This window comes from Gavia stellata, chromosome 30, assembly GCF_030936135.1.
Source record: "Gavia stellata isolate bGavSte3 chromosome 30, bGavSte3.hap2, whole genome shotgun sequence".
Taxonomy (NCBI): domain Eukaryota; kingdom Metazoa; phylum Chordata; class Aves; order Gaviiformes; family Gaviidae; genus Gavia; species Gavia stellata.
This window is the reverse complement of record NC_082623.1, coordinates 3,260,237-3,282,746: the sequence shown is the minus strand read 5'-3', so window position 1 is coordinate 3,282,746 and position 22,510 is coordinate 3,260,237. Positions and strand designations below refer to the sequence as shown.

Sequence of the window (22,510 nt, the reverse complement as noted above, 5' to 3'; positions counted from 1 at the left end):
CAGACAGGGGTTTACCCAGCGGGGGGGGCATCGCGGGGTACCCGCACAGCCCCAGCCAGGAGCACCCCGGGCCGGGGGCGGGGGGGGGGTGTCAGCCCCCCCCGGGGGGACCCGCCGCCAGCCCCGGGGCTCGGGGCGGGGGGGGCCGCCGCCGGCGCAGCCCTTTGAACGGACCTATCGCTCCCGGCCCCGCCGCGCCCGCCCCCGGCGGCCGTGATGCGGCCCGGCTCCTCCTCCCCCCGCCCGGCGAGGGCCGGGAGCTCCCCTCAGCCTGGTTGCCCTTATTTAATTTCGAGTGCGATTTCGCTATTTTTAGCAGCTGGATCCCCTCCAGTAAGGCTGGGAGCTCGCTCCTTTCCCCCCCCCCCCTTCTCCCCCCCCTTTCCTATTTTTTTTTTTTTCCTCGCTCCCTGCAAATGATTTTGACCCAGCTTCCTTCCTCCTGGAGCAATTTCTTTTTTTTTTCCCCCTCTCCCTTTATTATTTATATAAATAAGAGGGGGCCTGGCTGGGCTGTGGATGCGTGTGCGAGTCGCAGCCTCTCTCTGCCTTCTCCTTTCAGATCCGCATTTGCGAGCAGCCGCCGCCGCCGGGAGGGGGGGGTTTAATTCGCTGCCCAACACAGACACGCCAGGAAAAAAAAAAAAAAACAAAACCAAAAAAACCCCAACCCCCCCCCCAACCCAAAACCAACCCACCACCCAAAAAAACCCACCCCGAGCACCCAGCTCCGAGATCAAGCTGACTGTGAGTGCCGGCCTTCCTCTTTCCTTTCTGCTGCGGGGGGTGCGGGGGAGGGCCGGGGGGTGCGGGGGGGGGGCCCGGGCTCTGCTCCCCCCCCCTCCCCGCATGCTGTGCACGATCGCCCCCGGGTCGCTCTGTATTTGCGAGGACGCGCGTGTGCGTGCGGCGGGCCGGCTCTGCAATGCCTCTGTAGGATTCTTCTTATTTATTAATTATTGCTATTAATGGGGTGATGCACCTGGCGGGGCTGCGCGGGCCGGGGGGGGGCCGGGGGGGGGGTCCCCGGTGCCGGTCGCTCCCGGCGCGGCGGGACTTTTCCTTCACTTACTCGGTTTCGGGTGGTGCAAACGCCCCGCACCCCCCGGGGGGGGCCCGCACGGCCCCGGGGTGCAGCCCCCGCCCCGGCCACCGGCACCGGGTCCCGTGTCCGCCCCCCCCTCCGTGGCCGGGCTGGCGGGTGCGTGGGGGCCGGTGCGGGGTGCGTGGGGGCCGGTGCGGGGTGCGTGGGGTCGGGACCGTGCTTGGGGATGGGAGCGTGCAAGGTGCGTGGGGCCGGGCCGGTGCAAGGTGCGGGGGGGCCGGTGCGGGGGGGGCCAGGCCATGCCCGGCTCACGGCGCGCGGGGGGGGGGGGACAGACACGCGCAGGTCGGTGCAAAGTTGCAGTGCTGGGGCTCAGCCCCCCCACCCCGGACCGTGGGGCCCCGCCACCCCCCAGCCCTTCCCCGGCGGGGGGGTGTGCGGGGGGGGGGGGGGGTGATGCCACACAGCGCTGGCTCCACCCGGGGTTTTATTATCCCCCGCAGGACAGGGGCTTCACAAAGCGTGTGATGGTGCCCTTCCTGCCTCTTTTCTTTCTCCCCCACCTCCCTCCTTCCTTTCTTTTATCACTTCCTTTTATTATGCATGCCCAGGAAGGAAGGGGGGGTGGACTTTCCTTAATAGCAGGCCTGGGGGGGCTTCAAAGCAGCCCCATGGAGGGCTCGTCCTAATGAGGAGCCGCGCAGAGCCCTCCCCGGCCCTCGCACCCCTGCCCAACTGGCTCTTCAACTTCTGCTCCACTCTTTCTTCCCCTCCTCCCTCTCCCGTCCTCCCTCTGCCCAGAGGTGCGGCTGGGATCCTTCTCCCGCTGCAATCAGGCTAGATTTCCTGGGCGTGAAGAGATTTTTATTTCTTCTTTTTTTTTTTTTTTCTTAAGATCTAAGCCACCGCCTGTCTCCCTGCCTCTCCCGGGCTGGTTTGTTTAATCTAAGAGTAGGTGGCAGGAGCGGGGGATTTATGGGGTTATTTGCACGGAGCGGTGTAAGCCAGCGCGGGCGGCCGGGGGAAGGCAGGAGCAGGCCCAGGGGCAGCGAGGAGCATCGCTCCGAGGGGCCAGGTTGCCTTTTTTGCAACCCAAGCCTCCCTTGTGCAAGAGGTGGCTGCTGAGAACGGCCCAGCTCGTGTCACGGAGCAGAGGGAGCCGCTGGGGCTGAGGGAGGCGAGTCCGGCGGCCCACCAGCCATAGGGATGGAGAGGGGAGGAGATTTTCATCCCCCAGCTCCATCGATCAAGAGGCAGATGTAGCCCCTCCACCTCCAAACCTTGCAGAAATTTATCCCCCCCCCGCATCCGGGAGCCCGGCAGTCCCCTGCCCTCATCTCCGACTGATTCCTCCCTGCGTGGAAAGGTTTCTCTCTCAGCTGCTTCCTTTCCTCCATGGCAACACAGCTGCTCCCTCCCTCCTGTATGACTTCGATGCACGCGAGCGGGGTCGGAGCTGCTTCCCACCATGTGCCCGGCATCATCCCGCAGGCCCGGGGTGCTCCCGGGGCCGGGCAGGTGCCACCGAGCCAGGGAGCATCGCGCCGAGCCGAGGCCGCTCTCGGGAAGAGGGGTGTTGGCTGGGAAGGTTGCTGGGGTGGGAGAGAGGAGCATCCCCCATCTCCCACCCGGGCATCCTCCTCCTCATCCCCCTCTGCCGGAGCGGAACGTGGAGCCCTGGGTCCACGGGGGGGTGTTCAGCTCTGGAGCCCCTGCGGAGAGCTCAGAGGCGGCGGAGAGACGGGTGGGATGCGCACGTACGTCCCCCAGCACCAACAACTTTGCAGCGGCAGGCTCGGGCGGCCGTACCCGGTGGCATCCCCACAGAGGGGACGGTCCCCTCAGCATCCCTGGCCGGAGTCGCTGCGTGGGGCCCGTGCCCGTCCCCGGTGGGGCAGAGGGGAGCACGGCAGGGTGGGGGCCATACCGGGCCCATCTTCCAGCTACGGGAGAGGGTACGGCATGGCTCGGAGGCTGCGTTTTCTCTGACAAAGATTGACTTAAAAAGAGACAAACCTGGCCCGGCCCCTGGTCAGCCGGCCGGCGTTTTTCTTTCCTAAATCTAAACCATACTTTTCTTTTCCTCTAAGAGACTCCTTGAAGGGCTCTGGGATGCTGTGAGTAATATTTTCGGGGTGTTTACAAGACAGCATGGTTTCTGTCTCCCAAAAAACCAAAAAGACTCCGAGGGTGGGTTTTGTTGTTGTTTTGCACTCGTGAGTCACTTCCAGAGGGGAGCGGGAGCTGACGCGTGTTTTTCAAAAAGCCTCGAAGGTCTGAGCGCGGCTCCTCGCACCGCACGTCTCGTCCGTGCCCGCTCCAGCCGCCCCGATGAGGCTCAGCGTTCCCAGGGGTGCTCAGCACCCCGGCTGCCACCCGCAGCCCCGCTCTCCCCGGTAGCGCTGTCCCGGCTGCTCTAACACCATCCAAATTGAAACGGGTTGCTCAAAACTAAGCATTATCAACTCGGTAGGCAGATGTAGGTGCACAGAAGACCGGGCACACAGCCTTGCACCTGCAGGAGAAGCCGGGCCGGGGGGCTGCTGCGCTCCGGAGACGTGGGTTGGACCCAGGACAGGGGTGCAGGGACCGTCCCCGGAGGGAGAGGTGGCCCGGGGGGGTGGGCGGGTTGCACCATCCATCCCAGAGCAATGCTGTGATTTTCTGGCCAAGTCTCCCAGACAGCTCCAAGCCCTGCGCTTACGGGCAGCGAGACCGGGACGCTGCTCTCGCAGCCCTGTTTCTGCTGGGAAACGTCACATCACCGCTCTGAGCAGGTCCCCTCCCGGCACAGCCATGGTTGCCGGACCAAGGAGCAGAGCATGCTCCCTGCGCTCGGGGTCACCGGTAAGCGCTGGGGCTGTGGTAGCAATCCTGCTCTGTTCCAGCCCGGAGCCCATCCTCCTGGCTCCTGGGCTGGGAGCTGGGTGTGGAACCGGCCCCACAGCTCTGGAAAAGCAGGTTTTCCCTACGCCCGTGGGGAAGCATTGAGGTGGAGAGGGGAAGATGGAGCCTTTTCCTCCATGGGATTTCCCCATGAGTGAGGAAAGCCATCCAGCCCTTTGGGACATGCGCAGGCAAGGGGACAACCCAGCGTCCCTAGGACAAGTGCTGGGTGGTGCCTGTCCCTAAACCCAGCCAGGGTGGCAGGAGCAGAGTCAGGGGTGCAGCATCCTGCCCTGGGTCCAGTGGTGCCGGGTGTCGAGGCGGGGTGGTGGGAGCAGGGCTGCGGGAGCCTGCACCACCCTTCCAGGGCGCTGGGACCCCCGTGGCGATGCCCGGAGGCCCCCGGTGCCGTGCCACCGCTCGTCCTGTTCCAACTTGCTGGTGCTGGCAGCGTGTCTGGGATTTCAAGGACTCCAGATTAAATCCGGAGCCGCTCTCCTCCTTTTGGGGAAAGGGGACGGGCTCTGCGGGAAGGGCTGGCCAAGCTGCCGCTCCCCAAATGCCAGCTGGGGACCCCGGGAGCTGGCGCAGCACCAGGGCACTGGCTAATTCAGCGGGGTGTCTGTGCCGTGGGCTTGGGGCAGGACCCTGCCCCACAGCCGGTTCGTTTTGCTCCCCAACCGGTGATGGGAGGATGCAGGTTGCATCCCCGGAAGGGATGCAGCTGCAAACCCACCCTGGGGGAAGGCAGCGAGCCGGGATGGGTGAGACAGGGACGGGTGAGACGGGGAGGTCTGAGCACCCAGAGCCTCGCCCAGCTGCGGGGAGAGCAGCAGCCGCCACGTGGGGCCGGTCATTAGGGCTGCAAGAGCAGGGAGCGGCACCGGGGTCCCGCTGCCAGGGTCAGACGCGTTGCTCCATCCCCGTGCGTTGGCGCTGGCCTGGGCTCGTTGCACCGGAGCATCGTCACAGGGCACCGGCGGTGCAAGGGGACGCGCGGCAGGGACCGGCGCGGGCCAAAGGTCTGTTTGCAGGAGGGACACGGGTGCAGCAGGGGCGGTTTTGCAGATACCGGCTTTGCAGCAGCGGGAGGAAGGGTCGCGCCTGCCTGAGGTGCTCCACGTTTCTGGGGTAGAATATCCCCACGCCCCGCGGCGTGGTGCTGCTGAATGGGCCCGGGGGGTTAAAAAATAGAAGGGGGGGGTCTCTTCTAGGCGTAGGTCTTAGCGATGCTTTTGGTTTCTCTCCCCCTGGCCCTGCCAGCCCTGGCAGTGCCCTGGGCACGGGCTGGTCCCTGCTGCACGCCGGGAGAGGAGCAGGATGCAGGCGAGCCTCCGGGAAGGGCTGGAGTAGGGCCGGAGCCGCTCATTTCAGCCAAATTGTAATTCTAAGAGGCATTCTTAGAGGGGGAACGCTGGTCCTTGTCACCTCCTGGCCTTGCTGATACCTCACCGGTCACCCCCATCCCCGCAGAGGGGGCAGGTGGGGGGGCAGAGCATCCTTACCGGGGGGCAGCGGGCGGCAGGGGCACGGCCACGGCCGGGCTGACCCCGTGGGAGGCTCCGGTGGCCCCACTCATCCCTCGCCGCCCCGTGAGTCACTTCCGCGGCCCCCAGCGCCCGTCTGCTGCCGGGGCGAGGGCTGGGGGAAGCCGCACCGGCCGGCGTGGCGAGCCATCGCTGACCGACCTTCTTCCCCTTCCCGCTCCTCCTCGCCACCGCTGGACGGAAGGACGATGAGCGAATCCGGCGCCAAATCCAGCCAGCCCTTGGCCGCCAAGGGGGAGAAGGACGTGTCGGAGAAGAGGGGCCGGGGGCGGCCCAGGAAGAAGCCGCAGGTATGTGGGGTCCCCTGGGAGGAAGGGGAGGGGGGTACCCCACTGGGCAGCTCTGCCCACAGCGATGCCCTTGGAGGCTGGGCCCCCCCAGGCTATGGGGCAGCGAGAAACCCCCCCACTTGCACCCCAGCAGCATCCCCCAGGCAGGGAATGGGGGTACCCACGGTGCAGCCCCTGTTACCTCCCTTTGGGCAGCACTACCCGGCTGCTCGCCAGCAGCAAAACCCTCCTGGGGGGCTTCACAGCCCCCCCCAGCCCTGCAACAGCCCAGAGCTCCTCCTCGCTCAGGGCTTCCCCTTGCTCCTCCCCAGGCTGCAGCTGAACCTGCCTTTGCAGATGGGCTAATTAAAGCCCCATTAGCAAAAGCTGCTCAGAGGGATAAGATGCTGCGGAGCCTTTATAGTGCCAAAGTCCCCCCCAGCCCCCACGTCGGGGCAGGTGGGGTTCATGCGCATCGTTTTCCCGCAGAAAAGGCGATTTGCCGGTTCCCCGACACTTTGCCAGGCAGCGGCACTGGCAGCGAGCCGGGGTCCAGGGCTGAGAAACCGGTGGGGACTGTCCGGCTAAGCCAAGCGATTAATGCCGGGGTGGGACAGGTCACGTACACGCCCGGCTGAAGGACGTGCAGGAGCCTGTGCCTGGCGCCTGACCGCCAATCCCAGTGCAACCAGTGCTCCCAGTACCACGTGTGAGAGCATCCCTGCCCCGGCGGGGTCTGCTGGGGAGAATGGGGCTCCCAGCCCAGAGCATCCCGGGGTGCATTGCTGCACCGGGAGCTGTTCCAGGCACGCGTCCCTCCCTGGGGACCCCACATCCACAGCGACCCCCCTCTGCTTTCCCTCCAGCAGGAGCCCAGCGAGGCCCCGACCCCCAAGAGACCCCGCGGACGGCCGAAGGGCAGTAAAAACAAGGCCACCCCGAAAGGCAGGGTAGGTGGCTGGGGACGGGGGCTGCTCCGGCCGAGCGGCCGTGCGCTGGGACGACAGGTCTGTTTTGAGCTCAATTACAGACAATTCGGGGCAGATCTACCCCTGGAAGGGGGGGGGGTCTTGGCACTGGCCCCTGGGGAAGGTGGGGGGGAGCCGGGGACCGCGTGTGTCAGCGTGTGGACACCCACGATAAACCTGTTTGCAAAACAGACGACTCACATCCTGCGCCCGCCTCGTGAGTCACGGGGCCGGGGGGGCCTGGCTGCACCCCGGGGCCACCTGGGTGCAGGAGATGCCACTGGGGTGATGAATTTGGCAGTCGTGGGTGGGAGGAAGGGGAACGCTGCCCGCCCTCCGAGAGCATCCCAGGGACGAGGGGACCAAAATGTCTTTTTTGTTTGTTTGTTTGCTCAGAAAGCTGCAGTCACACCAGGGAGAAAACCTCGAGGCCGACCCAAAAAATCGGTGAGTGGGCTTTTCCCTTCCTCCTCCATCTTGGCAGGGTGCTGGGCACTTTGGGGGCACGGCAGCCCCCTGACTGTCCCCACAAGTGTGGGGCAGACGCTGCCAGGCTGGAGGAGAGCAGAGCAGCGAGCAAAAAGGGGGACGCGGCGCGGCACAGGATGGGCTCCCAACCTGGCCATGCTGCACCCCGGTGCCGGCGCTGGAGTGACTGAGCCATCCCGGCTCCGCCACCTCCCTGCAGCCCTGGGAGTGGCACGCAGGAGGCGGCCGGTCGTGCCGCCATGGCACACACCTGCCCAGGCGCCCGCTGCATCACCGGCACGGCATTCCTGCAGCCTACGTGTGCAGCAACCCCCCCTGCGCACTACCCACTCTTTTATTTTGTGCTTTCCCCCTTCCATTTCATTTTTTCCTACCTTTCCCCTTTTTCCCCCTCGGTTTGCAGCCCCACGGGAGCTCAGGCGGCTGCTGGGCACCTGGGAGCATCACCCGGACAGTTGGGAGTGGGTTTCGCCTCCCTTCCCAGCGGGCACATCCCGCTGTCCCCAGCCCCGGGCCACGTCCCCGTGCCCAGGAGCTGCCACCAGGCACTGGGAGAAGGAGCCACCCAAGAGCATCCTCAGGGTGCGGCTGCTCTGCTCCGTGCTGGGTTTTGCCCCCTTTCCCACTTAAATTCCTTGCGGAGCGCGAGAGGCTGAGACCAGCCGGGGGGGGGGGGCTGCATCCTGGGGTCTCCTGCACGGGTGTCACAGCACCAGGGGCTGTTTTGGGGACCCCAGGGCGGGGAGCCACTTTGGCGGGGTGGAACCGAGCCTGTCCCACGCCGGCGGGGCCGTGCCGGGGACACCGTGTCCCGCTTTGGCAGCTGTCGGCCGCGACGGCTTTTTTATGAATGAAGCGGGAGGAAGCGGGGGCCGGCGCTGACTCACGCTCACACTCAGCCCTGACTCACCCCCGCGTGCGGGGCCACGACGCTCACGGCCACCCGCCCCAGTGTGCGGGGCCAGACACGGACACCCGGTCCTGCCGCCACCAGCACCCCCATGGTGGCAACTGGGGAGGCGGCCGTGGGGCTGGGGACCCCGGTCTCATGCTTGTAGGGTGTGCATCCCCCCCCCTTCTCGCTGCGAGCCCATCCGGGGGGTTTCTCACCTGGGATTTGACCTGTAATGGTTAAACCTGGAGCAAGGACCAGCCCCCAAATCCAGGAGGGTGCCGGTGCCTCAGTTTCCCTCTTTGCACACGGGGCGTGCTGTGCCCTGTCAGCCCTTCATCCAGGGACAGAGGGGGGTGTCTGCAGCCCCTGGCACCCCCCCGACCACGCTCCCTTGCCTCGCAGCAGCAGGACGAGGAGGAGGTGAACATTTCCCAGGAGTCATCCGAGGAGGAGCAGTGAAACCTCCAGAACCGGCGCTACCTCATCGCCCGACGGTCCCGCGTCCGGGGGAGAGGGACGGGGAGAAACCCACTGCGCCGCCCTGGCTTTTTCCTCCTCCCTCCTCCGCTCCTTCCTCACCCTCAGACAACGGCAGCACTGGAAAACGGCCCGACCCGGGTGGACCCCGCAGCCACCGCCTGGGGGGGGGCACCCGCCCCGGCTCCCCCCTCTTCCCGGCGCTGGGTTTTGGGGCAGCCCCCCTGGCAAAGGGGGTGCCTGGCAGAGAGCCGGGGCTGCCCCCCCCCAATGCAGTGATCTCACCCATCCAAAGCGGGTGCTGGTTGTCCCCCCCAGCACCAAGCTTTGCCTCGGGGCCTCTGCGGGGAATAGATGGGGGGTGGCCAGCAAAGGCGAGACCCCCAAATCCATTAGACCTTCGCTCTGGCCTGCTGCTACCCCAGGCAAACCCCCCCGCAGCCCCCGCCAAGCCCTGGGCGACTGCACTGCGTGTGGGAGAGCAGCTCCCACGGTGATGCCGGGGCTCGGTGCCCGTCCCCGGGGGTGCCCGAGCGGGGCCGGCTCGGGGCAGCCCTTTCCTCATAGGTTCTGGTATATATATATATTTTTTTTTAGTACTTTCGGGGTTTTTTTTCTTTCATTCACAACTACCTCTGGATATTTAAGTTCTACTCTCTGAACTCACAGACATGCTGCTGCTGTGCCGGCTGCTGGGGCATCGTTGGCTCGGTGTTTCCTTTTTCGGGGTGTCGCTGGGGGCCGCGGGGTATTTTTTTCCCTCCCCTTTCTTGGGCTTTTTTTTTTTTTTTTTTTTTTTTTTAAGTTGTTATTTTAAGGTCTAGGTCGCTCTGCTGCTCTAAGGGATAGAGGCTGGCAGGGCGGTGAGGTGGGGGGACCGTGGGATGCTCCCCCCGCCATGCTGCCCCCCGCACGACGGCTGCAGCGGGACCGGAGGTCGGTGCCGGGCAGCCCCGGCGGGTGAAAATTGGGGTTTGGTTGGGGTTTTTTTTTTTTTTTTTCGGTCCACTGTTAACGACCTTTTGGTTTCCTATTTGCAGTTACTTGAATAAAACATTTTACGGATGTTTGACGCCTCTGCCCCGGACTCCGGCTGGGGTCCAGCCCCCGGCAGCGGGGTGGGAGCAGGTTTTCTCCATGCAGGGAGAGCCCACGGGCACGGAGCAGCCGCTCCGCACGGTACCTTCTCCGCAGGGACATCCGCGATGGTGCCAGCCATCCAGCCATCCTCCGCAGGGATGGACGGGAGCTGCCGATGGAAACAGAAACAGGCAAAACCCTGCCGCCCTCCCCGCAAACTCCCGTCCGCGGTGCCTTTTTATTACCAAACCGAGTCACGCCGCTGCCGAGGCAGGGACGCGTGATGCTGAGCTGGCCCCGGCGTCGGGCCGCTTCACGCTCCGGAAAACCCTCCCTGCCCGACGCGGAGGCTCTGGGCTGAATGCAGAGAAACACGTTTATTTGCTCCCGCGCACGCCGTGCTGCTCCTCTGCGTCCTGCCCTCCTCCGCGCCCGGCAAAGCCCCGGAGCCCGGCTGCTCCCCTGCCAGGGTGCCAGCCCCGGCCGTCCTGCTCGGTGCATTTTAAGGGACTGGCGGGGCGGTTCAAGCAAAAAAAAAAAATGGCAAAAATAGGCGCCAAGGTGGGAGATAACCCATTATCATCAGTGCTCACGGGGTGGGATCGCTCCCGGGCAGTGCCCCCACCGTGGGCGCATCCTGCCCTTCCCGGTGGATGGTGAAGGCAGCAGTGCTGGTGCTGACACCGTCCTCCCTTGCCTCCTGTGGGCAGGATTCGGCCCCAGCTCTCCGGGCAGCGTCAGGCCTTCCACTCCCCGCGCGGGGGCCGATGGGACGAGGGCCCCCCCCAGCCGGGCACCACCTGCAACAGAGAGCGTGCCCTCAGCACGGCGGGTGGCCCCAGCCCAGACCCCCACCGGTGCCAAGCAGGGGGGCAAAGCAACCCCCAACGGCATCAGGGCAGGCACTGGCTGCACAGCCCAACCCTCCCAAAAACCTCGGGATTATACCCAGACCCCCGCCTGGCTCCCAGAGCTGGGTGCTCCCTCGGGGCAGGCTGGCTCCGTGCGCTCCCACCCAGGCTCAGCAGCCCCCGTGGGCTCCCTAACTTAGTGCTGCTTAATGCTAATTTTTCATGCAAAAAATAGGTAAGTAGCTATTCCCGCAGCACCGCGCGTGGCTGGTGAGCGACCCACGCAGCCAGCCTGGACCTGTCCCTGTAAACCAAGCTGCCGTCCCCAAAACAGCTTCCGTCCCCGTAAACCCGAGCTGCTGTCCCCAAAACACAAGTTCCCGACCCCAAAGCCCGAGCTCCCGTCCCCAAAGCCCGAGCTCCCGTCCCCGTAAACCCAAGCTCCCGTCCCCGTAAACCCAAGCTCCCGTCCCCGTAAACCCAAGCTCCCGTCCCCGTAAACCCAAGCTCTTGTCCCCCAAAACCCAAGCTCCCATCCCCAAAACCGAGCTCCCGTCCCCAAAACCCGAGCTCTTGTCCCCCAAAACCTGAGCTCCCGTCCCCTAAACCCGAGCTCCCGTCCCCCAAAACCCGAGCTCCCGTCCCCGACACACCGCGGCTCACCCACCCGGGCGTCCTCCGCCTCCACCAGCAGCTCCTGCTCGGACTCCTGCAGCTCCTCGGCCGGGTCGTAGCTGTACATGGGCAGCAGCCGGTGACGCAGGCGGTCAAACCTGGCAGGGGGACGGTGGCTGAGCGGTGACCGGGCCCACGCGCTGCCCCCAGCCCCAGCCCCACGCTCACCTCCGCTTCTTCTGGACGTACATCACCTGCAAGGAGAGCGGGGGAAGGCGTGAGCGGGTGTGGGACGGTGTTGTTTGGGGTGTGGGGTGGTGTTGTTTGGGGCGCAGGACGGCAGTATTCGGGGCACAGGATGGCGGTGTTTGGGGTGTGGGATGGTGTTGTTTGGGGTGCGGGATGGTGGTGTTCGGGGCGCGGGATGGTGGTGTTCGGGGCGCGGACGGTGTTCGGGGCGCGGGACGGTGGTGTTCGGGGCGCGGGACGGTGGTGTTCGGGGCGCGGGACGGTGTTTGGGGTGCGGGACGGTGTTCGGGGCGCGGGACGGTGGTGTTCGGGGCGCGGGACGGTGGTGTTCGGGGCGCGGGACGGTGTTTGGGGCGCGGGACGGCGGTGTTCGGGGCGCCCCGGCCCTCCCCACCCACTCACCGCGGCCAGGAGGGCGCCGAGGAGGGTGACGATGAGGAAGGGTCCCAGGACGTAGCCCACCAGCGAGTCCCCCGCCGCGCCCGGGGCCGTGGGGGCCGTGGCGTTGCTCATGGCCCAGCGCCGGCTCCTCTCCGCATGGGGCCGCGGGTGGCCGGCCCCGCCGGACGGGACGTCTGCGAACCCACAACCGCCCCGGTAACACCCCCCCGCCCCGGTAATAACCGACTACGCCGGTAATGACCCACCCCCCGCCCCGGTAACAACCCCCGGGGCCGGGCAGCAACCGCGGGGGGCCCGGACGCGCACCCCAGCCCGGGGGATGCTCCCCGGGAGGCGGCAGAGGGGCGCCCGGGGACCCCCACTCAGGGCGGGGGGCGGCCGCTGTGGGTGTCCCCCCGCGCCCCCACCCCGCAGAGCCGGGGGGGGGCGGAGGGGGGGGCTCGGCTCGACGAGGAGGAGGAGGACCGGGGTGGGGGGACGGGCCAAGCGGGGCGCGCGCCGGCGGCACCCCCGCCCCCGGCTCTGCCCCCCCCCAGCCCCACGCGGGACACTCCGCCCGCCCCCTGCACCCCCCTCCCTAATTCTGGCCACGCACCGCCCCCCCCATCCCGCCTGTGCTCCCCCGCGCCCCCCGCGCATCCCTGCGCGCGGCCCCGCCCCGCCCCACCTGCGCGCGCCGCGCACCGCCCGCACCCGGAACCCGCGCGGCGCGTGACGGGCGGGGCGGGGGGGGGGGGGGGGGGGGGGGGCAGGAGGGGCGGGGGAAATGGGCGGGGCTTTGGGCGGGGCGGTGGCAGAGCGGGGCCGGCAGGGGGCAGCAGAGACCGGGCGGGGGGGGGGCGAGGGGGAGGGAGCGTAAAGAAGAGGGAAAAAGGGGGGAGGGGAGGAGAAAAAAGGGAAAAGGGGGAGGAAAAGGTGGAAAAATGGAAAACGGGGGAAGGGAAGACGGAAAAAAACCGGGAAAAAAGAGAAAAGGGAGGGAAGGGACACGGGGGGGGCACGGGGGTGCGAGCAGAGGGGTGGCAGGGTGGAGGGGACGGGGGGGGACACAGCCGGACAGGTGGGTGCACACCTGGGGGCGTGGGTGGGTGTAAAGACAGACAGAGGGATGGGTGGACGGACAGATGGACGGAAGATGGATGGACGGAAGGATGGACAGATGTACGGACAGACGGATGGACAGATGATGGATGGATGGAAGGATGGATGGAAGGATGGACGGATGATAGATGGATGGAAGGATGGACAGATGGGTGGACGGACAGATGGACAGATGATGGATGGACAGAAGGCTGGACGGAAGGCTGGACAGAAGGCTGGATGGACGGATGGACAGATGATGGATGGACAGATGATGGATGGACGGACAGATGGACGGATGGATGGGTGCACACCAGGGTGGGTAGGTGCATTCCTGCACCATTAATTGGGTGGATGGATGGATGGACAGTGGGACGGATGGACGGACAGAGGGACGGATGGACAGAGGGACAGAGGCGTAGACACAGGGTGAGACGACAGACCCGCGGGGGCCGGGGGGGGCCGGGGTCCCGGCGGGTGCAGGCACACAGGCGCTGGCCGGGCAGGGTCACCCGTGGCGGGGGCTGCCCTGGGTCCCCCCCTCCCTGGGGTCATGCTGCAGCGGGTCCCCCCGGGGCCGGACCCGCAGGGGTGCCGGGAGCCCGGCCGGGGGGTGTCCCAGCAGTGCCACCCGCGATAGAGCCCCGGGGCGGTGGCAGCGTCCCAGCCCTGATCCCCAGCCCTAATCCGCTTTGCCCGCACGGGGAGCAGATGGCCCCGTTAAATGGGTCAGGCGGGAGCAGGGGAGGCCGGGGAGCAAGGAGCCCCATTTTCCTCCCCGATAACTAAAAAAAATAATAATTGAGTGAAATGCGGTGGAAGAGAGGAGCCTGGAGATGGCGGAGCCGGGGGGACACGGCCCCCAGAGCCTGAGCTGGTGGCAGGATGGGGCTCAGTGCCACCGCAGAGCATCGAGAGCATCCTGCGCCAGCGGGATGGCAGCGCCAGGGAAAAGCAGCTCCTGCTCTGAACCCCCCGGGACGAACCTGCCCGGCGAGAGGCCGATGGGCCGCAGAGGGTCCTCCTGCCTGTGCCGCCTGCCCTCACCCCCTGCCCGGCCCGTGCCCGCTTATTTTCGCCTCCTGGTCCCTGCGCCAGCCCAGGGCCGGGGCGCGGGGACCGGGCTGAGGCACCGCACTGCAGCGGACTCTGGGGCTGCAGGACGGAGCTGCCCTCGGCCAGGCACGCTGTGGAGTGGGGGGATGCCGGAACCCCTCGCGGAGGGTGGGAAGGGGTCGGGGTGGCTCGTCCCCACGCCGGGGGGGTCCCCCAGCCCAGCAAAGGGCACCACCTGTCCTGAGAGCACCTGATGTCTGCTGTTCCCAGTGTCCCATTGTCCCCAGTGGTCCCACTGGCCCTGGCAGCCCCACTGCCCACAGCACCCCCGCTGCCCCCGCTGTCCCCAGTGATCGCACTGGTCCCATTGTCCGTGTTGACCCTCCCTGCCCCATACAGCCTTCCCAAACCAGCCACAGCCTCAGCCCCCCACGTCCCTGCGCGGAGCTGGGGGAGCATCGCCTCCATCCCAGCGCCCGTCTCGCCGTGGGAGCCGGGGCTTTGGTAGCACCGGGAGAGGCAGATGCCGGGGGTCAGCACCGGCGAGAGGGGTCTTGGGGGGCCTCGCACCCTGAGCGGGGCATCACCCCTGTGTGAGCAGCAGTAGCTCTCCTCGCAGCCCATCCTCATCCCCTCCTTCCTGCCCAAAGGGACCAGGATCCGGCCAGCACCGCTGCAATGGGGGAAACGCAGAGCGGGGCTGGACCCCCCCAGTCTCCCCCAGACCCCCCCAATGTCGGGGCAGGAGCCGGCCGAGGCGGTGAGAACACATCAACACCTCGTGGGCCTCTCACTCCGCCGCTGCCCATCCCCTCCCAGCCCGGCACTGCCATGCCGCGGCTAAAAATAAATCCGGCAATTTCTAGGAAAGTTCCTTGGAGAGAGCAAGGGAGCGGGCACGAGTCGGCGGGAGCGCACGGCCAGCCCAGCCCGGCTGGAGGAGCATGCGAGGGCCCTGGGAGCAGACCAGGGAGGGGGCACCGAGCCCCCCTGCATGGCCAGAGGCAGCCCAGGACACTCGCAGCATCCCCAGATCCCTGGTGAATATTTTTTCCCCATCCACTGCTGCCCAGAGCATTGGGATGGGGAAAAAGGGGAGTCGAGGCCGGGGCAGCACAGGGGCTGCTCATCCCGGGGGAAATCTCCCCGTTACTTACCCCCAGGGTGGGGGGAGGATGCCAGGGGCTGAGGGCAGCATCACCACCAGTCCCGGGGACGTGGCACCTTCGTGACCGGAGTGGGAGGGGGGTCAGCCAGAGGGGCAAATTTTTGGCAGGCGACAAGAGCCAGAATAGCGACCCGGGGTGTTTCTGCTCCAAAACCGGCTGTGAGAGACACCAGACCCCTCCTCTCCGCCACTCGCCCCCCAGCAGATAATTGGGGACAGCTTTGCTGAGCCGCTAAGCTCCCGTTTAAGCAGCTAAGCACAAGTGGCCGGATTTCCAGCCAGCGCATCCCTCCGGCTGCTTACCCCGCCAGGAATACCGGGAAGCACTGCTGCTCGCCCCCACGGGGGCACCGCCCGCTCCAGCTCTGCCTCGCCGCTTGCCCGCAAAGGTGTTAACTCCACTGTCAGCAGAGATTAATTCTGCCCTCGGCTCCGTGCCGCAGCCGCGAACGTGAGGGCGTTGTGCACGAGCCGGCGCGTTTTCCCTCGTTGCGATAATGCGGTGCAGGAGGAGCCTGGTTGCATTCAGGTCCCAAAGAGAATCACCAAACCAGGACACGTTTGCTCGGCAGATAAATGCAAGAGCTCCCATGGCTGTATTTACAGCCTCGCTGCTGTGATCGGGCTGCACGTTAGTGGACCCTGCCCAGCATTTTGCTTCACACCCCAGAAAGAGGAGAAACCCCCACTCCGGCTGAGCGAGGGCCAGACCAGAGCCCTGTGAGTTGAGTGAAGCCGGTTCGCCCTTCCCCAGCCTCACGGCAAATCTGTGCTGCGGCGTCAGCAGAGCCCGGCTCTTAAGCGGGGGAGAAATGGGGGTGTTTGGGGTGGGGGACGGCTCCGAGGGGCCATGTCGGGGGACGGGCGCTGCCCCCGGCACACCCAGCTCCCACTGCAGACGGGCACGGCGCAGGGCAGAGGGATGCAGCAGCTCTCGCTGGAGCGTGCAGAGACCGAGGAAGGTGCTGAGCGGCCCCGTCCCACCAGCGGCGAGGACAGCGGGACCCACCAAAGGCAGCCTGCGGTGCGAAGAGCCCTGTCCGCTCCCCGAGCGTGCCCTGGCACCGATCCCGCATCCCCTCCGAGGGCCCCTGAGCATCTCCCGCTGCTCACCTTTCCCAGGCGGGCAGGGAAGGCATCAAACCTCCAAAGGGTTTGGGACACCCTGAGCCTGACCATGGGTTTTGGGAAAGTGGCCAGACTTCGGTAGATCACCTCTGTGCGCGCACACACGTGTAGAGCACAAACACAGCAGCTATTTGTAAGAACGGGGCCCGAAGCAGCTTGTGTTATTTTTCCTTGACCTACACTGGCGCCTCTGACCACGTTTCTCGTTGTCTCCAGCCCGTGCTGCTCCCCGCAGCGCGCTCTGCCGAAGGCCGTCACCGCCAGCCCACGGCGGGTGCCGCTGCTCTCGGCGCAGGTGGCACCCAGCCTCTCCCGCAGCAAGGGGCTATTTCCACGTGAAGGGCTCTCAGTGAGGACTTTGTGAAAGAGGTGTGAGCAGCTTCAGAGTCAGGACCAGAAACATCTGAAGGAGGCTACGCTGTGCCTTAAAACCACCCCGGTTTTATTGCAGGGTGCCCTCCCTGCTCGGACGAGCCCATCTCAGCATCAGGCTGTTGGGTGACATCCCTCCAAATTTTCTTCTCCAGACTGTAAACATACCAAGCCACTTCAGGGAGGGCTTTCTCCTCCGGTGACACTTTATTGCCCGATCCCCAAGTTCACGTACGTGGGTAACAGCGCCGGGAAGACGAGAGACCACGCAGTAAGCAGAGCTGTGTGTGAAATACTGGCGTGTTTATTGGTTGGCACTAGATTACAGCCTACACTCTTGTCAAACTTGCATCCACGGATTTTTTTTTTTAATCTTTTTAATCTTTTAGAGACAGTGATGACCTCCCGCTCGCACACAATTCAAACAGAGGAAACACCTTGAGAAAGGAACCAGACCGCCAGCTGCCATACATCAGTGTGGCTTTACTCCGTTTCAATATCTGGCTCAAAATATACCCAGACTCATTGCAGAAGAGGGACGGGGGTTTGCAGTGATACCAGAGCTGAGCGTGGAGTGGATAGCGAGCCCTCCGGTCTTTCTGGGAACACTATGGATGAACAGATCAAAATTACGTAGGTAGACGCTAAACCTGCCAGCCAAGACTAAGCAGGAACAAGAGCACCTGCATTATTCATAGGCTTGAACTTAAGATCTGAGCCTCAAAGAAAACAAAATGTGTTTTCTACTGAACGCATTTGACTTCGAACAAATGTGTCGTAAGTAAGAACAAGTCCAAGTCAGTAAGAAAAAGCATCAGCTAGATTTCCAAAGTGCCCTTGCAGTTGTAAAGTGTTTTTGCAAACCATTTCAACTTAATATATCATTAAAAAAAAACATGTTAACTTTACCAGAAGATTAGAAACACAAAGCACTGGAGTGAGGAACAAAAGTCTGCAGCCAGAAAAATAAACCAAAACAGATTATGGGAATTACAAGCCCGAAACCATCTAGAATTCACGGAGAACTGAGTATTTAACTTAGAATTCATTGAAAATCACTGAAAATCTCAGGCTTCTTTTAATTCTAATAAGTTCGCAAGTTTGCTCCCTACATCAGTTTTCCTCCTCCAAACTCATTCACCACTTCCACGTGAAAGCAGCAGCGCAAGAGCCCCCACCGAGACATCCCGACCGACACCACCACCACGGCAGGCAGGAGCAGGAGACGCCGTGAGATCACGCCCTGCGCTCTGCCACTGCCATCGTCCGCCCCAGGCCTGGACACCCGACTGACTCAGGGAACTATCTGCAAGGTGTAACGCCCATTTTCCACAGGGACTGCTCACGCCGGCGCTGCCAAGCCGGAGAGGTCGGTGCCGGTTGGTGCCTGGACTGGTATCGACGTCTTCTCCTTGGTTGCGACGGTGAGTTCGAAGGAAGCAGCTCAGACACGAACGGAACAGACAGTGAAAGCCCCACAGCTCTGATCTTGGAGGTATCTCGGTTCGACAAGGAATGGAAGAGCCTGAGGCAGATACGCTCGCACCCCCTGACACCCAGCTCATGCCATTCGCAGGGTGATGTACCCTGGGTGTTTACCCCACTGCCAGGCAGACGCTCTGACGGGGTCTGGGATCCCGCTCTCCCAGCTCCGGGGTGCTGCCAGGGAGGCTCAGGTACAGAGAGCTCAGGAAAAGACTGAGCAGCAAATGCAAAGTGATCGTTCCAGATCTTTCGATTTAATAAATAGAGAATAGGACATACAGGAAGTTCAGCAAACACTCTTGGACCTCCCAAGATTAATTTGAGGCAATTCTAGAGCCAATTTCTCAAGTATAACTTCAAAATCCTCACTTCCCCACCAAAAAAAAAATAGAAAAAAACCCCAAACCTATCAACTAGCACCAAAAAGAAACTTTATAAATCTCCTAAATACATCTTCAATCCAGTGAAGTGTTCTTTTTCACCCATCTACACCTCTCTCAATTATGTACAGACCTCATGACACGATATCCAGTAAAACACTACACATATCTACACACCACCTCCCACCACTGAAGCCGAGCGTCCTCTCTAACCGTATTAAATTCATTCCAACACCAAGAAAAGCGAGGGACGTGTATTTATATATATATATATATATATGTACGTTGTAGTCTCTAACACTGAGACACGATGAGAACGTACGCCAGCAGCAAGGTCACCCGCATCCCCAGGCGGGGATGTAGCCACTAGATGATGCTGTCTTGTTAAGCAGGAAGAACAGAGCCAGGAGGGAAAACTGAGTCACTGAAAAGCAGGACCAGAGCAACCGATGAATTACACAAAGCTCTCGGGTACCTTGCTAAGGTAAGAGCTCTTCACGCCGACAGGCATCCGCAACAACTTCATTTCTTCATGCAAGTTTGGCTAAAGAGACCGATCCTCTCCCAGGAATCGGCACCAGCCGTAGCTTCCACTCCGGGAAAATTAAATATTCGTAGAATCATCGAATTCAAACCTCTCTTTCACAAAACTCCCCCATCACCCACGTTTCCTTTCACTGGATGCTTTGCACAGGTAAAAACATTGCATCCGGCTGTCTGAAAAGCACAAACATATCCATTTGGGATAAAACAGTGTTTCTGAGAATGAGCAAGAAAACCGAAAGTTGTTGTAATTGGGAGAGGCAAACATTCGATGTGTGCCACTTCGAATGTTTCGCTCTTCTGGAGCAACCAGCATGTTGCAAAACGGTGACCACATTTTCTGTGTGGAAAAGCTGAGGCAGAGGCCCGAAGTCCAGGCTAGATCTGGGAAGGGAACTGAAGATTCCTGACATTCCCTACCCACATTTTTAGCCACTGAATACTTTGTGTCTGCACGAGGGAAAAAGCCACACTAGCAGATTCCGATCCCTTTTAATTTTTCAGTTTATAGAGTTTGCTTTAAGGCATATTCAAGATCACGCTGAATTAAACTGCCTTCTCGCTCAACAGAAAGTGCACACAACGTCCATCTGCCAAGTAACAAAAGCTGATGTGAATGATGAATTGCCCCCAAACCAGAGCTCTTACCTTCCTCCCCAGCAGCGAGACTGAAGGCCATCACCAGAAGAGACGCAGCAGGTTGTCCGGGCGCAGCCCCCCCCCCCCGCCACCCATGGGTGCCCCCCACAGCCCCCCACGGCTGGAGGAGCTCTGCAGCACAACCCCCCCGGGGGAAGGCTCTGCTCCGTCCCCACCAGCACCACTCAGCGTTTTTATTCCACAGCACAGCCGCTGAGAGAACGCACCGCCCTTGCTAAGCTGGAACCAAATCAACCTAAGAAGGAACCGTGTCCCCAGAATGGAAGAAAGAGGAAAGAAATCCCAAAGGATGTATTTTTAAATGAAGCAGAGAGCACACGCCTTCACCTGTCCGTGCCACCTTCCTACGGCAAAGCAAGGCAAGAGATGTTATCTGAGGAGAGCCCTGGCTGGGCTCCCTTTACCTGTAAATCTAATAGTTCCTTACAGTGTAACACGCACAGAACTGCGTAAACCCGCTGTGATTTAACCGTCAAGAACCAACGGCCACTCCCAAGTATTTCTTGCATCTTACCGTACTGAACATGAGCAAGGGATGGGGGAAGAAACAGCAAGACTGTAAAAAGCCAGATATACTCTCGCCATCTGATCCACGCAGCAGCTTAAAAAACCTTATTACGAAGTGCCCCTCCATTAAAGCCCGTATTTTTATCCCCTTCTATTCGGTTTCAAATACAGTTACTGGCTAATTGAGCGCATCAGTAATAGCAGTTTACACCTTCAGTTCTGTTTAACAGCATTAAACACAAACAAGTGAGCTGACCATCGGCAACTTCTGAATTACCTTTTTGCTACAGGTGATGCAACTGCCCTACACTTACTGCGCAGCCTCATTCCGACACCCGCTCTTTGACAGATTCATCTCAAGGTATTTCAGCTGTAAAACCCCTCAGAGGCTATATGCCTTGTTCTGAGAGTTCCAAATCACGAGCAAGGAATATTTACCCTATCCAGTGCTCAGGGCAGAGCAGCCGGTGAGAAAGACTGTCATCGTGTGCTGCACCCTCTCAGCTGTCACTGCCTCCGTCCTAGAGTTTTTACAGTTCAAACGCACTTTCAATTTGAAAAAATATCTCATTTTTAGTTTGCAAAGCAGCCATTAACTCACAGGAACGTTTTGCCAAATGATACACCTGGAGAGGCCAACGCCACTCGCAATTCTGGAAGTCACTGCAGTTCTGAGTAAGGGTTTGCGGAGCTCTGCCGTAAGAGAGCACAGAACAGCTCGGCCAGCGCTGTATGAAGTAGAAACGCTGTGCAAAGATAAAGGAGGTACAAGTCTCCCCTGGCTTTGTAACAATACTGAGTTTCTCTATCACCAATAAACTATTGTCTAGAATTAAACAATCCATCTTTGTGAAGAAACCAAAAGACATCTTTGTGAAGCAACCAGAAGTACTTTAACAGCACTGAATGCCAGATTTCAGGGAGAACGGGAAAAACCCCCCTTCTTTAACTCTTCTCTGGGCATCTCCCAGGAAAAGGCGTCAGCTCCCGAGCCCGGCAGTGTCATATCACAGCCTCTCATAGCCAGGCACCAATACCAGCATGCTCAGCCCTGTGGCACACCTATTAAATACTGTGGGAAAGCTTCACCAAATAGAAAACCGTGTTACTTTTAACCAAAAAAAAAGGTTCTTCCTTTTGAAACGTGTCTTTGAAAACCCTCAGCATGAGCAAAGTCAACTTTGAAACCCAAAAACCACCTTACAGCAACTACTTCAAGACAAAGGTGCCGTACGTTTTCTACCGCACACCATTTCTAAGCTGCCATTAACCAATGCATTGAAATCCCTGTTCCACCATACCACAACCATATTTGAGAGAGACTTCCTAGAGCTCGAGACGTGCGATTTCAGCTCCACTAAGTTTAATTACACTCGGCTCTCTTCTGCAGAGGGACGTCCACCTGCCTCTGGAGTTTTACGCATCATTTAGTATCATCAGAAAGGTACGGGACCCGACAAATCCTGCTGGAAGAATCGAGCAGCAGGCGCTGGAGACATTGGTACCCCGGGGGTGTCTTCCTTATTTTCCTCCTCCCGTGCTTGGAGCCAACAAATGCCAGTATACCCGCTGCCCAGCACCGGCTTAAACCACCAGCTATCATTTTCCTGCCACAGCAGTAATCCAAGCTGCTCTGTCAAACGCTTCCAGTGACAGAGATCCAGATTTTTTAAGTATTTCGAGGTTTAATAGATCATCAGGCTAAGCGGTGGTGTCTAAGTGCTGAATGCACTTCTCCTATTAAGGTCTCAAATACACTTGAAAATCCAGATGGCAGGATGCAATTCCGCTACACGAGGATGTCTAATTTTGACAATACCAGAGGAAGTGAATCAATGCTGAAGAGTGGGAACTGCTCAGAGAACATCCCTGCGCTGAGCAGCGGGTCTCCCTCTTCCTCTTACTTCATCACTCATCTTGCAACCCTGAGGGGACACTGAGGTGCAGAGAGAAATCCAGTACCCGAGTATTTCAAGGGCCAATAATTTTCTCCCTCCTGCTTCAGCAGCTGCTAGATGATGTAACTTGCTTCTGTGATTGTGTCTTAATGTACAGTGTGTATACCAAGTATTAGCGCAAGGGAAAAGTATTTTATTAGCGAAATTACCCCTAAGAATTGCAGAGGACACAGGAAGTTTTATGAGACCCCAGGGCTGAGAGGTGCACCAAAAGGTCCTTAACAGGAGCCCCTCTGAGTTGGAGGCTGCGCATCATCGACACGCCCGGCATTTATCCCAAACCGCGTTTCGGAGAACCAAGACAAGCATCTGAAAGCTGCAACTTGAGGGTGACTTGACAAATCCACTCCAAACTTGCAGGATGTCTAAATGAAGCATTGGTATTCCTCTGTTTTACCCA

At 61.4% G+C, this 22,510-nt stretch overlaps 2 protein-coding genes across 2 annotated transcripts; one reads left to right on the top strand and one right to left on the bottom strand.

Annotated features, from left to right (window-relative positions):
- Positions 1-916: 916 nt before the first annotated feature.
- Positions 917-8,567, top strand: HMGA1 (high mobility group AT-hook 1). The gene is made up of 5 exons (XM_059831297.1): positions 917-933; positions 5,663-5,822; positions 6,614-6,697; positions 7,112-7,162; positions 8,505-8,567. Exons 1-5 carry the CDS (start codon positions 926-928, stop codon positions 8,556-8,558), a joined length of 357 nt encoding a protein of 118 aa, XP_059687280.1. The 5' UTR covers positions 917-925; the 3' UTR covers positions 8,559-8,567.
- Positions 8,568-10,382: 1,815 nt separating this feature from the next.
- SMIM29 (small integral membrane protein 29) lies at positions 10,383-11,884 on the bottom strand. Its single transcript, XM_059831318.1, has 4 exons — positions 11,774-11,884; positions 11,351-11,376; positions 11,175-11,280; positions 10,383-10,456 (listed from the first exon to the last, which is right to left on the bottom strand). Exons 1-4 carry the CDS (start codon positions 11,882-11,884, stop codon positions 10,394-10,396), a joined length of 306 nt encoding a protein of 101 aa, XP_059687301.1. The 3' UTR covers positions 10,383-10,393.
- Positions 11,885-22,510: the final 10,626 nt, after the last annotated feature.